General features: G+C 52.9%; 1 protein-coding gene across 1 annotated transcript in view; it reads left to right on the top strand.

Moving 5' to 3' along the window:
• XXYLT1 (xyloside xylosyltransferase 1) overlaps positions 1-13,237 on the top strand; it is a 28,260-nt gene extending 15,023 nt beyond the window's left edge. The window contains exon 4 of the mRNA XM_017810832.1: positions 12,106-13,237. Coding sequence (XP_017666321.1) covers positions 12,106-12,502 — 397 coding nt within the window. The 3' untranslated portion in view covers positions 12,503-13,237. The remainder of the gene's footprint in view (positions 1-12,105) is intronic.
• The last annotated feature ends 528 nt before the right edge of the window (positions 13,238-13,765 follow it).

The following is a 13,765-nucleotide window of genomic DNA, read 5'->3' as shown; positions in this document are numbered from 1 at the left end:
AGTGTACAGTGTTGCTGTCGTTTGTTTACTTGTTCTCACACACCATCACAAGGCTTTCAGAGCCAAATTCCTGGTTGTTGGTGCCAAAATCCATACCTGGACTATAGTACATCTGCTAGAGGCATTGTTTGCCCAGCCATGCCTCCTGAGGGGCTGTGATTGCATTCTGGAGCATCGATGTGTGTGTTGGGGCTCGGAGGCTCTGGCTGTGAAGATTGCAGAGAGTAGGGGTTGAGTTTGGGCAACAATGAGGTTCTGGGCCCCTGGAGTGTGAGTGCACCTTCTGCTTCCCTCAGGGAAGGCCAAACTGACAACTCTGTTGGTGGCCTGGGCTTGCAAGCATGAGGGTGACCCCATGGTCACTTGCTCTTCAGACCCTTGGTCCACCAGCCAATGCCTGGTGGGAGCTAACGGTGGGAATCACTCACTGAGGGGAGGCTCAGTTCTTCCCAGTCGTGGACCACTGATGGGTTTCAGGGACACAGATATTTCCAGGCTCGTCCTTAAAAAAATTGGTTTAGTTTGGCCTGCATTATTCCAAGGATGAACCTCAGGTTTTGTTTTAATCCAAAGTAAATCAGATAATCAACTCAGGATGCCTTAATGGCTCCTCAGATGAGCTGAGTTTGAGCATCTGAGGTGACTTGGCTAGATTTGCTAATCCTAATGGAAAATTTCTTGGAGAAAGACAAAAAAATTGAAGAGCTCTGTATGTCTTTTCCTTCCCTACTGAAAGCCTGCTTCCTTACTGAACCTCCTAAGACATGACCAGCAGCACTCTTAGGCAAAGGCTGAGCTGCAAAGATCTGAAGCAGCCGTTCTTATTTCATGTGCATCCGGATGGGATGAGGGTGGAGACAGAGAGAAGTTCATCAGCAGGGGATTGATGGTCATTAATCACCACCAGTCACTTCCTCGTAGCCTAAGTCAGCTGAGAGCGTGAGGTTGCTCAAACTACAGAAGTCACCACTGTTCCTGGGCTGGAAAAAGACATCTCTGTGTCCATATCAGAAGTGTCACCTCCCCTCTTGGTTTGTACTCTTGGCAAGGAGAGCTGGGACTAGAGGAACAGGGATGCTGAGGTCTTGTCTCCATAGCGTGGGAGCATGGAGGGCTCCTGTATCTGCTTTGGGTGTGCTGGCAGGATTTTGGTGCCCAGAATGGTAAATCCAGCCCCAGTTAATCACATCCAATTGTTAGAGCTTAAAGGGGGATGGAGGGAGCAGCTGCAGCCAAGTGTGGCCGCGGGGCTGTTGCAGTGTCAGCCTCGGTCAGCGCTGCCCGGCAGGGCCGGTCCCGTTCGTTAGTGCTGCAACCTGGAACAGGATAAATCAGGCGTTTGTTTGCCTGCAGTTAGTCCATGGCAGAATCATTGTGTTTTCATCTCTGCAGGGTTTTGCATTATTTCCATGCATGACTAGGGAGTGGGGATGGTGTTCCGCTGCCTGGATGTGGTTTGTGGGGCCGGGCATGCCTGGAGGGGACCAAGTTAAGCTTTGGGGTGCTCTGCTGGAGAGCCATTCAGCATGGCAGGGGACAAGGCATGGGATCACGGGGCTGAGCGCTGAATACCTGACCCAAGCCACAGCCGTGTTCTCCCCCTCCTGCCGCCTGTGGTGGGGACAAACAAGCCAAGCAATAACAGCCCTCGCAGGCTGCATTTTTGGGCTGAACTTTCTGTTGTTGCAGTTTTGACGTTCTGGGTCACTTTGGGCTATGTTGTACTTTTCTTCTTGTGTTGTTTTGATCTTCGTGTGAAAACAAGTTCCTGATCCTCCTTGTCGCCAGACCACCCGTGGCGGGGCGAGCCGTGCAAACGCCAGGCTGCCCTCCCACCGAGCCCCGCGCCCCGCGGGGCTCGCACCTCGCCGCTAAAAGGGTTTCCAGACACAAACACGAACTGACAAAGCGTGACTGTCTTTGTAAAAAAAAAAAACTTTGCTATTTTTATACTTTTAGCAAGATAAAAAACGTGTTGTAGGTGTGAAATAAGAGGTACCAGCTCCAGCCGTGTGGTTTGCCACGTGCACAGGCTTGAAGCATCAGTTGGGAATGGGGTTGTGGGGGTGGTGGGGAGTTACGGGGTAATGGTGGGGTCTCTCTGTTGGCACTCACATTTTCCTCCCTATTTCACGCAGCTCTCTGGAGCACCAGCTTTGTCCCAAAGCACTAAGGCGGCTTGGGGCGAGTTAGCAGAGCTGTCCTGAGCTTGCTCACGGAGCTGTAAACTCGCAGCCCTGGGGCAGGGTAAGCCAGTGGCTGGGAAGGGTCTGGGTGCCATGTTTCCCTCTCTCTGTAGCAATGGAGAAGATGGATGGAGATCAATTGACTTGGCTGTGTTGGATCCTTGTGACCTGCTTGGCCCATCAGAGAAGGCAAATGGGTGTGTTTTGTAGCTGATGCCCCGTTTTCTGGGAAGCAGCACTGTTCCTGTTGGCTGTCTGGCTGTAGGCTGTACTTTCTAGGCACAGGTTGGGGCTGCAGAAGGCTTGGGCTGCTGCGCTGCTGCACGGAGCAGTGCTGGGCACAGACACTCATGGGAAACAGAGGAGAAAGAGAACAGAAAATCGGAAATGTCCCAGAGCCTGTCTGCACATCCTGAAGGTAGGGGAAACCTCCAGACAGCAAAACAGGATGGCACGGGAGTGTTTCCACTCGCTTGACTCATGCTGAAACAATGCCCGGCCTCTGTTTGTCTTGGACAAATGCATTTTTCTGAGCAACAGGATCTCCCGGTCCTCCTGCAAGGCCAGCACTGGGATTTAACTGTTGCACACTCTGGGCTTGGCCTGTCCCTTGGGTCACTCAGGGTGGGTTGGAGTGGCCTGTGGAGAGCAGCAGCTCCTGCTGAAGCTGGACATGGATCACCCTGTGGTGTCTGGCAGAACGTCCTGGATGCAGAGGGGGAGGTGACAGGAGCCCACATCAGGTGCAGGAGGTGATCTGAGGTCTGAGGCCATCAATGTCAGGTTTACTTCTCTCCAGCTGTGGCAGGGGAAAGAGGCACTCTGTCCGTGGGTCAGGCATGTTGTCCTTCCTGCAGCTTTTGGATCTGATGTGTGATATGGGGTGTGGTCATCACCTCTGTGGATGGGGCTGCAGACAGAGCTTCATCCCACAAGAGGCTGCCCCCCTGGTGGGGTTGTTGAGGACACAGGTACTGTGCACTAGGCTCCTAGACGCCTGTGGGCTTTCCATGGCAGTGCTGGATGCCTCCTGCCAGGCTGACGTTTCCGTGTTGGCCTGCAGGCAGAGCCTCTTCCCAGGCTGACATGTGCCTGCTCATGTGTCTGCCTACACAGGATTCACACTGTAGCCAAGATCAGGAGCTCTGGCTTCAGTGAGAGTGATTTTGATGGAAAGACTAGAATCTGCAGCTGAAGTTTGCATGATCCAAAAGGCTTTCCATGCAAGGAAGTGCTTCTGCATGGAAGCAGAAGCATAACCTTAATTAAAAGTCCTGTTGTCCCCTGCAGCATTTCAGCTGCTCACCCATGCTGGGAGTGTCCTGCTCACCAGGCTACAGGGGGTGAGTGATGATGCTCTGTATAAATATTTATGTTGCAGATCCTGGCCACATTGAGGAGCCCAGGCTCTCTCTCTTTAGTCCTGCTAAGAAATGTGCAGGCAAGTGTTGCAGATGCATTCTGCAAGGCAGTGAGCAAGTGGCCAGGCAGGTCACTGTCCTGAGGGTGTGTGCAGGGTGTGTGCCTGGCCTGTGGAGCGGCTTAGCCATGCTTCTGGCTGCGATGGAGCTGTGTGGTGGCTGGGTGAAGCCTCCCCATTTCAAAGCAGCCCCAAGCTCCTCTCCTTGTGAGAGGAGCAGAGTGGGGAAATGCTGCGGCACTCCCCAAAATGTCCTGAAAACTCTCAGGTTACTAAAGGCAGAGCTTAAACCCTATTCTTACTGAGTTTCCTGGTTATGATCCCTCTGGTCACGCTGGTGGCGTGTGAGAGGAAGCAGGACAGTGGTATTGATTGCACAGCTGCTCTCGGCAGCCTCGGGCTGACCCTGGGCCACTGTGCCACGCTGTGCTCCCTGTTCCCATCCCCACAGCCGTCCCAGCCTCTTCAGTTCCTAAGCAGTGCTGGTGCTGCTATTGGCTCTGGGTGCCCACCAGTGCCAGCACCAGCTGGAGCCCTCAGCACTGCCCCCGTGTTACTCCCCTTGGAGAGCAATGGTCTGCTGGCAACAGGGAGGACCTAACCCACAGGTCCTCAGATGGGTGCTTTTAGCCCCTTACTCCAGCTGGAGAGAAGGTACCTGCTGTGATGGTGGACCTCAGGAGAGGTCCCAGAGGTTCACAGGTCCAAGAATGCACATAGTTTGGGCTGGAAGGGTGGCTGCTGCCTCCATTCCTGCTGTTGGGTAAGATCTTCACTTCTGTGCCCCATGACAAGAAGCTAATTAAAGCTGGAGGCAGCTTGGGAATCCACAGTACTGGCAATGATAAAAGTTTGTCCAACAGGAAAGGATATCTACATCAAAAGGACAGCTACAGACTACAAAGGACCGACACTTGAGTTCTTGTATGGCTGCAAGGACATTTGCCTTTGCCTCTGCCTAAAACCTAGGGAGACCTCAAACAGGACATTATTTTGTGGAAAGGAAAAGCTTTGTTTCTATTTGTGATTGTGTAGGAGCTGCTGTAAGGTGTGCTGTGTGCTCTGTCACGTGTTTTGTTTGTTTGAGAGCTGGTAAAATAACCCTGAGAAGCCCATTAGTGAGTGGGAGCAGGACTGTGCAGCCTCCAAATGTGGAGGCACAGCACTTGCAGTGCTGGGTGTTTGCTGGGAGCTCAGCAGCAGCGGTGCTAAGTCACTTTGTCAGATGTTTGGAAGAGGAAAAGAGTTATCCTGGGCTGTGAGCAGGCTAATGCTGAATCCATAGCCAGGCCAGGCTGTCAGAGTCTGGGCTGAGACAGTACGTCCTGTACCTTCTCTTGGAATCTAAAAAAAACCCCAAAGTACGGCTGACAGCTGCAAGCAGGGAGCAGCTGGATTCCCTGGCTGCCGGTTGAGGCAGTGGTGGTGGTTCTAAGATATAGCAGTGCAGGTGGGCTGCTGCTTGGAATGGAGCTTTCCAGAACTGGATGTAACCATCTCCAGCAGGCAGGTCCTCCTGCCTGAGTTTGTCTGGTTTCATGGACTCCTCAAGCAGGCAGGTTGCCCTGATTTGGCGACTTTTTTCCAAGTGCTTTTGCCCTGGGGAAGCAAGGAGGTGGCTACCACAAAGGGCTCTGTGTTCCCCAAGCCCCTCAGACAGTGAAGGCAGGAGAGTTTGTGCCCTGGCATTTGTGCCATGGTGATGTCATTGCTGCCTGCCCACAGTCCTGGCAAGCCCCAGAACCAGTGCACTTTGGATTTGAAATCATTTCAAGATTTTGACTTGATTTGTAGTAAGTGCTGCTGTTCGACACATGGGGAAAACGGTTCTAGGAATTGTTTGGCAATGGCTGCCACGAAGCAGCAAAAATTACAGAGCAAGCAGAACCTGCAAGGAACTGGCAGCAGAATTAATTTCAGGAATTCAGCTTTACCTCTGATTAAAAACACTATCCAAGGAAGTAAAGGGTTGTGTTGTTTACATCTGTGCATAACATTAATATGTAGGACCTGTTGCACTTATTCCCATTACCAAGCAAACTTGAAATGTCATTTAAAAACAATGAATAAATTGGACAAGATCTGACAACCGCAACTGTGCATTGATTAGCACAAATGCTATTAGTAATATTAAGCAGCGGGTGGGCTTCTGTGAAGGGAGAGCATCTCTCCTATTCCTGAGAGCCCCATCAGCAGGCAAGGGAGGCCCAGGCAGGCAGCCTGCACTTCTGAGGCAGGCAGGAGAACACTGCTGGAGCAGAGTTCATTCACAGTTGTTAATAGAAATCTGCCATTTTGGCCATAATTAGGCCAAACAGTTTTTTAGAGTGCCCCTGTGAACAGGTTGCCCCCCATCCTTTACCAGCGCTGACACACACAGCCCATCGCTCCACAGTGCCACGGGTATTTGATCTGTAGAGAGAAGGAAAATGATGCAACCTAGACAGGGATTTATGGTCCCACCTCTATTCAGAGGATGATTTTAGCACCAGTGTGGGGTATAAAAATGTTAGGTGGTGGGGAGGGCTGCCCTTGAAAATCTGTGTCCCAAGGAAAGGTTTCACTCGCCAACTGTGTTCTCAAGTTGTCACTCATCATCTATTTAAATGTTCCCATTTTTGGACTAAGTCCATGCAGAAATGTCATCATTGAGGATCAATTTGCTGCTCTAAATACAGGCCTTTTAAAAGTTTGGCATGCAGGCTGTGCTGTAGTAGAGACCAGCACTGTACAGACATAATTTGTGCATTGCGTGAGAAGTTTATTAAGGAATTACTGATGTCCTCGTTGAGGAGCTCAGTCTGTCTGTTCATCAGTGTTTTCTGTGTGAGGACTGAAGGTCCTGCCTGAGCTGGACCCTCACCCTGAACCCATCAGAGGAGCATAAGGTGGTCCTGGTGTGCACATCAACACATCCTGCCCTTTGTCCCGGGCTGGGAATTGGGGTTGCTTTGCCCCAGAGTGACAATTTTCCCTGCAGAGCAAGGGGTAATGCTGTGTTGGTGATGCCATTGCACATCACTGAGTACATGGTGCTGCCAGGAAGCATGGAGTTGAGATTTCCTGGATTACACAAGCTGCTCTGCTTCAGCTAAGGTGCTCTGGACCAGGCTGGTACTGAACCCACTGCCCCAGCTCCTGAAGGGGTTTAGCACTGCACATGGAAAATAAGCAATTAGCAACAAGGGCCGCTTTGTTGCAAAGCTGCTGAGCTCGCCTGGCCGAGGTCCGTCCGGCAGCTCTGGGGCGGGTGGAGGAAGCTGGGTTTGGAGTCTGCTCTGAGTGCAGCCCCAGGGCAACTGCCTCTCTCCAACTGCAGCAGAAACTTGAAAGGGCCCACCTTCATTGCAGACATGGCTTTTGGAGGTGGGAGGAGCTGGAGGAAGGGGAGATGGCCTTTCCTGAGGGTTAATCCTGGTTGAACACAGTGATGGTAAGGGGCTGGCAGCTGCATCACACAGTAAGGATTAGCCAAGAGGAGAAGGGTGCAGGGAGGTTTCTTGGCTGTGCTCTTGCTTCTTTCTAAGGGCTAAGGGGGAAAGCCACCATCAGCGTATGAATGGACCATGCTGCCATTCCCATCACTCTTCCCACTGCCTGCACCCTCTCCTCCAGGCAGGACTGAAGCTGCTGTCAGGGGACCCCCTCTGTTTGGTCTCTCTCCCCCTCCATTTCAAACACATCCCCCTGTCTCCATCAGGACACTACATTGGGGCACCCTGCATTGGGGCTCCCATCCCATCCCATCCCATCCCATCCCATCTGCCTCTGTGGCCAGCTCTCCAGGGCCCCACAGGTACCAGGCACTAACATGTGGGCAGCTTGGCCGGGAATGGCTTGGTGGGACCACAGCCGGGTGCCGTGTCCTCCTGCCCACCCTGGGGGAGCCCTGGCAGCGCCCGGAGCCCAGAGCACGGTCCTTGTGCCTCGTTGCTCATTGCACAGGATCCGCCGTGTTTGCCAGCAGCTGCAGCTGGATAACGCCGGCAGCCATCTGTGTTCTGGCTCAGGAACTGAACAGTGTATTTGGAGGGAGCAAGAGCATGCACTTGTTGTTTTAGTTGGTGTTTGGGCTGGCAGGGCTGCTGTCAATGTGGCTCAGAGAGGGACAGCTGGCAGCCCGTTCTTCCCTTCTGTGCCAGGAGCCCCGTGCCCGGCTGGATGGGGCTCAGGGTCCCCCAGCCCCTGACCCCTGTGAGAGAGGCTTGGTGACAAAGTGTGTCCTCAAGGTGCTGGCCTGCTGCTGCTGCTGCCCTCCTGGGCAGCTGGCCCAAACTCTGCCAGTGCTTGGCAAGAGGTAGAAGCAAACCAGTGAGCTCCAGCAAGAAGTTTACTGGTTCTGGGACATTTATTACATCCAGAATCTTTCAGATCCCTTATCTTTGTGGCTTTATCCCATGACTGTTGCCTTTGCTTCCCCCTTTGATGAGGGAGAAGCTGTGCAGCCTTCCTCCCTGGGTACCACACTGCATAGGCTCATGCAGTGCATGTGCATGGTGCGCAGTGGCATTCAGAGACCCCACAGCCTTCCAGGAGCATCTTCTAACCACAGCCACTCTGGGTCTAGCCCAGCATCTCATTTCATTTAATGTCTTTTTGACCTGACTCCTCAGTTCCCCAGCTGCCTGGGGGGATCCCAGAGGCTGTCTGCATTCTTGGAGGTGCAGCCTCGTGGTGAGGTTCCGCATCCTCAGCAGCAAGGCCAGCAGTGCTGTCTGTGGGGCCAGTGCTTTCAGCTTGCTACTGGTCACCCAGCTGGCAGTAACCCCTCCTTCTTGCCTTTCCTGCCAGCTAGGGCACCCAGCTGCTTTACCAGCTGTTTCCAGCTCATCCCAGGAAGTTGCCCCATAGCCCAGAGCTGAAGTGAACAAGTGGAAGATCAGGCGTTTGGACAAAGTCTTCCCCCCATGCACTGTTTGTCCCTTGCTGTGCATGAAAGCAAGAGAAGGACCTGCAGAATACAGCTGGTGGGTGGAGCAGTCCCCTCTGCCCTAGCAGCTGATCCCATTGAGGCATTTTTAAGTGTGATGGCAGCTCTGTGAGCTGGGGCTCATGACCGCAGGCTGCGAGGCAGGGGAGGTGCGGCCGCAGCGCCCTGTGCTGGGCCAGCAAGGGAAGTCCCAGTGGAAGCAGGGTTTTTTATCTGGGCTGCCTGGGCCCGGCCTTTGAATGCTTGGAAATGCTCTTCTCCAGATGTTTCCTAGCACACGCCGGCTCTGTTTATAAACAGCTCCTCAAAGCAAAGCCTGTTGGGGCTGCAGGCGGGTGCTCGTGGCAGCAGCCCCGCATGGCTCCCCTGCACCATGCCACGGGGTCTGGGGCCACAGGTCACCTCTTTTCCCTCCTATCTAGAGGGGTCAGGGTGGTTAACAAAAGCCAAAAATGCCTCCTCTTCCTTTCCCCTCCCCTTCTCCTGGCTAGCAGCTTCCTGCCCCGAATCATCCTGGTGGTGACTGGCCTCTCTGGGCTGCCTTCCTGCCCAGGCTTTCGCTGCTAGGGGCACAGAGAGGAGGGCACCCTGGAGCCAAGGCTGCTGGCACACTGCCCTGCCTGAACTGCCTGTTCCAGGGGAGATCCCAGCCATTCCAGGGGCTTGGGCCAGGGAGATATTTCCATTGCAGCTGGGGTTCGATTCCTTGGTGATTGTCTCAGGGACACATCCTGACAGCACACTCATAAAGCCCCTTGGGTTTTCTCCCCCATGTTTTACCAAAATTTGAGGTGGGTGCCAAGGGGTGATGCCAAGCAGGACAGAGTGGTGTGGAGTGCAGGCTGGAGTAGCTGTTTGGCTGGTTGTGCTTCCCCAGATCCATCACCTCCAAAGAGAACAATGCTCTCATAGGCGCCGCTCCTTCAACTTCCAACTGGGTGCAGGTGCCTTTCAGCCACACTCTTCTCTGTCCTGACCCCTGCAGGACAGCACCAAACCCCTCCATTAGAAGGACAAAAGCCAAGAAAAATCCAGGCTAAACAGCTGCTGCCAGTGGCCCTGCCAGAACACCTTTCCCTTGGTTGGCCTGAGCCCAGCACTGGCAAGGCTGTCGTGCAGGGCTGTGAGCAAGTTCCCGAACCATCGGTGCTGCGGAGCCACCCACAGCTCATCACATCCTGGATCTCACCTCAGCACTGCTCCCTGGGGATGGCCCTATCCTCCCTTCCAGCCCCACTCCCCTTCGATCCCCAGGCACGGGCGGGGGAGGACGGCCCTGTCACGCCAGCACTGGGAGGAAGGGTGGAACAATTGCTGCTTGTCAGTCTGTCTCCTCTTCCTGCAGAAAAGGGCACATTGCTCCTTTCTTGTTATCAGCCTTCGACGAGTAATCTGCTGGGGAAAGGCATTGCTGGAAAACTGAGTCATTTGATACAGATCTGCTTTTGCTCTGCCATGGCCTGGCAATGCTGAGGGCTTGGTTGCTTGCATTTTCCTTATCCTGGGTGCTTGCAGTGGCTGTAGTCTCGTCTCTTAGCTTGGGCAGCGTGTGTTTGGAGGTGAGAACATCAAGAGTCAGATTCACTGCTGTGGAGCTGGAAAGGTGCCCCACTCTGCAGCACTGCTCACCCTCTCCCTCCTGTCTGCTTCCAACTTAACTTTTTGGGCATGGGAATGGCTTTCTAGGCACTGCTAGGGAGAAGCAGAGAGAGCAGAGTACGCAGAGGTGAGCCTGAGCCAGTCGTGTTCAGACTCCTGGCCTTGAGCACCTCAGGAGGCTGATTGGGGCTTGTTCTGCAGGCTGAGCTTCCCTCTAATGCTGCGTGGGGAGTGCTTTGCCTCGCAACGCCTGGATGCTCAGGAGCATCCATGAGTTGTCTTTGCCTCTCCCCAAGACACAACTGCTCTTTGCAGAGGCAGAGCCCTTTTTTCCCTTCCCTGCCCTTTAGATCCAACAAGCACTGCTACCCATGGAATCCAATGAAGCAACCCATCCTCCAGTCCCCTTTCCCAGGAAAGGGGATATGACTGCCCAGAAACTGAGCCCTCCTTATGTGGAAAACTGGCACTTGGAAAAACCCTTTCCATTCTGAATGAGGTGAAAGGGAGTGGTGTAAAGACCCTTAATGAAGCAGGAAATATCAGTGCTTTGAATCTAAAGCATCTAAATGAAAGTTGTAAGGAAGTGATGCTGCATGATGGTTGTGGTTCTCTAGATCAGGAAATAAAAAATATGTTCATGGTTTACATCATTAATGAGGCCACTTTAAACCTTTGGGTTCTAAATCTGCACCATCTACCTACAAATTCTCGTTGCCTGGAGCTGCGTGGAGACTTTAGTCGGTGTCTGACAGATTCAAAGAGGAACCAGTGGCAGCCTTGGCTTCTTCTTTCTAAGTGTTTCTCCTTGACATCTTCACAGCAAGGTGTGAAAGAACCTTGCTGTAACTTTTCCGTAAGTGTGAGGGCTGGAAGGAGATGGCAGTGCTGGCAGCCCTGAATTGTCAGATGGTGGTGGGGGTCATAGGTCCCTCCTGCTTTCCTCGAAACCACAGGCTTGGACAGCTCTCAGGTGCTCAGCTTTGCAGCAGAGGATGCTGCTTGAGGGGAAGAAGATTTTCAGACTGAGTGGGAGTGACTTTTGGGGACAGATTCAACCCCAGGTAGTTGGGTAATAGCATGGGATGAATTCAATTCCTGCAAGTGGGAGCAACCATTGTATGTATGGTGAGGTGTATTCACTGCCCCAGGGCTGAGGAAGGAGCCAAAAACATTTTGGGGCTGCTTGCTCAGGTAATCAAAATTTTTCCCATTTGAATCCATCTCTGGAGTTAGTTTTATTTACTGCTGGACTTGCACCACTCTCATCTCCTTGGCAGCTGGAAATTAGCTGGTGAAGATTGTGTCTGCCAGAGCTGCTACAGCTGAACCTTCCCAGGGCTGCAAGCGCTGAAGGCACTGCTTGTTTAGCTAATGAGATGTTGCCACTGGATTTCTCTTTTTATTTTTATTTTGAAGAAGTATTTCTGACACTCAGATATATTTCAAGTCTTCTAATTGCACAGCCTCAGACTGAGGCCCATCTTTGATCCGGAGTTTCCCCATAATCAAATAATAATAATGCTGTCAACTCTGCTGTTGAGATCCCATTAACTGCAGGACTTGCAGTTCTGGTGTGTACCAGCCATGGGGACACTTCTGGTGGTTCACCCCAGGCGCTGGGCATGTGGTTTTGTCTCCCCACACAGCCGTGTGAGCAGTCACACGATCCTGTGTCCAGCTGGCTCACCAGAACGATGCTGGTAGAAACAAAATGGGCTTTAGGATGTGGTAAACAACGTGGTTTGAGGTCTGGGCAATATCCTGTGCAGGGGGACGGAGAGAAAGGCAGCCCACGAAGCAGTGGTTTCTCCGAGGGGCTGGGTGCCTCCAGACAGAAGACAGGCACTGCAAGATCTCTTAGGTGGGTGGTAGATCCTGTGCTGTGATCCAGACCTGCCCAGACTTGAGGTGGCTGCTCTTCAGGCTGCACTCCCTGACTCCCCTGTTCCTGTTTCTCCTCTTTCCAGGCACACCTTCTGGCAGTATCGCCGCGAGAACCCCCAAACCAAAGTGGGGGAGCCCCCTCCTGATGGGTTGCCAGGCTTCAACAGTGGTGTCCTGCTCCTGAACCTGGAAGCCATGAGGCAGTCCAAGCTCTACAACCAGCTGCTGGAGCCCACCATGGTGCAGAAGCTGACGGAGAAGTACCACTTCAAGGGCCACCTTGGGGACCAGGATTTCTTCACTATGGTGGGGATGGAGCACCCAGAGCTTTTCCATGTGCTTGACTGCACGTGGAACAGGCAGCTTTGCACGTGGTGGAGGGACCATGGATACAGTGATGTGTTTGACCAGTACTTCCAGTGCGAGGGTGAGGTCAAAATTTACCATGGGAACTGCAACACCCCGATCCCTGAAGACTAGAACACCCACCACCCCTGGGAGCAGCTCTGACTGCAAAAGCCTTAGTAGCTGCACCAGCAGTCCCTCAGGAAGGGTGGCCAGCTGTGATCCGTTGCATCCCAGGGGAATCACTGGGGATCCCAAGAGTTTTCAGTATCCCACAGCCTGTAACCTCATCCCTTCAGGAGGAAGGGCAGTTCAGTTGCTGGAGCAGGATATCCACAGTCACTCTGTCCAGACTAGCTCCTGGCTCTGCCTGGGGCAAATCCATGGTGCCTGTCTGTGCCACAGCTGCTGGGACATGGGGACAGCCAAGGGGCCATCAGAGCCTGCTGCCTTTGCCCGTGGCAGGGTGCAGCTCCCTGGGTGCTGTGCAGCCTTACCTTGGACGGTCAGCAGGAGCCCACAGCAGGCATTTGGATGTTGTTTGTCGTTCCTCAGTGGCCCATTTCTGCACCTCATGCAGAGCACTGGTCTGGTCCCTCCGGAGAGCAGACACCGTCCTCAGGTCATCTTCCTTTCTAAGCATTCCAGAAAGGCAAGAAGGCTTTAAAGACTGAAAAACTGCTTTAAATTGGGTTACTTACAAACAAAAATTGAATGCTAGATGAGCTTTAAAGCCGTCCATTGGTTCTTCTTAGCAATAAAAGCTTTACTGCTTTGTCCTAGAAGCGTTCAGTGAGCGTGTACCAATAGATGCATTTTTCTAGCTTTGCCTCTAACCTTTTGTACAGAAATAAAGCTGCAGATGTCAGACCTGCTCGGCTGTTTTTTGCGGCACAGCTGAAGTCCTGTGCAATAGGAGATTTCCTACTTTTATCATGATTAAAAAGTAGCTGATGTGTATCTGCTGGGCAGTTGAATGTGCTGCCCCACATAGCTTATCCCACATCTGTTCCACCCAAGTGATGCAAATAAACTGTCTGGCATACAAGCTGGATTTTTAAAGATCATCACCACCGTAGCTGGGGTTGGTCTGGAAGGAGCTGGGAACTGCCTGAGCTGTGAATGAGTGAGCCTCAGGCATGAGTATGCTGTTCCCTAAGTAAATGCTGCCTTGGTGAGCCCAGCCAGCAGGCATGAGCTCCTGCACAGGTCTCTGTCAGGGAGGTGCACAGCACATTAACCCACCCAGCCTGGCTTTTACACCCGGCCAGCATGTGCCTGTGTGTGTCAGCGTGTGCATCTGTGTGATATGCACGTGCAAGAGAGAGGGATGGAGACCTAATTATGGCTTAACCTAAAAGTGGTGCACACCATGTCTGGCAGGAGTGTCCTGGGCTC

This window comes from Lepidothrix coronata, unplaced genomic scaffold, assembly GCF_001604755.1.
Source record: "Lepidothrix coronata isolate B3197 unplaced genomic scaffold, Lepidothrix_coronata-1.0 Scaffold29, whole genome shotgun sequence".
NCBI lineage: Eukaryota > Metazoa > Chordata > Aves > Passeriformes > Pipridae > Lepidothrix > Lepidothrix coronata.
The sequence above is the reverse complement of the archived record's forward strand: the minus strand, read 5'-3'. Positions and strand labels throughout refer to the sequence as shown.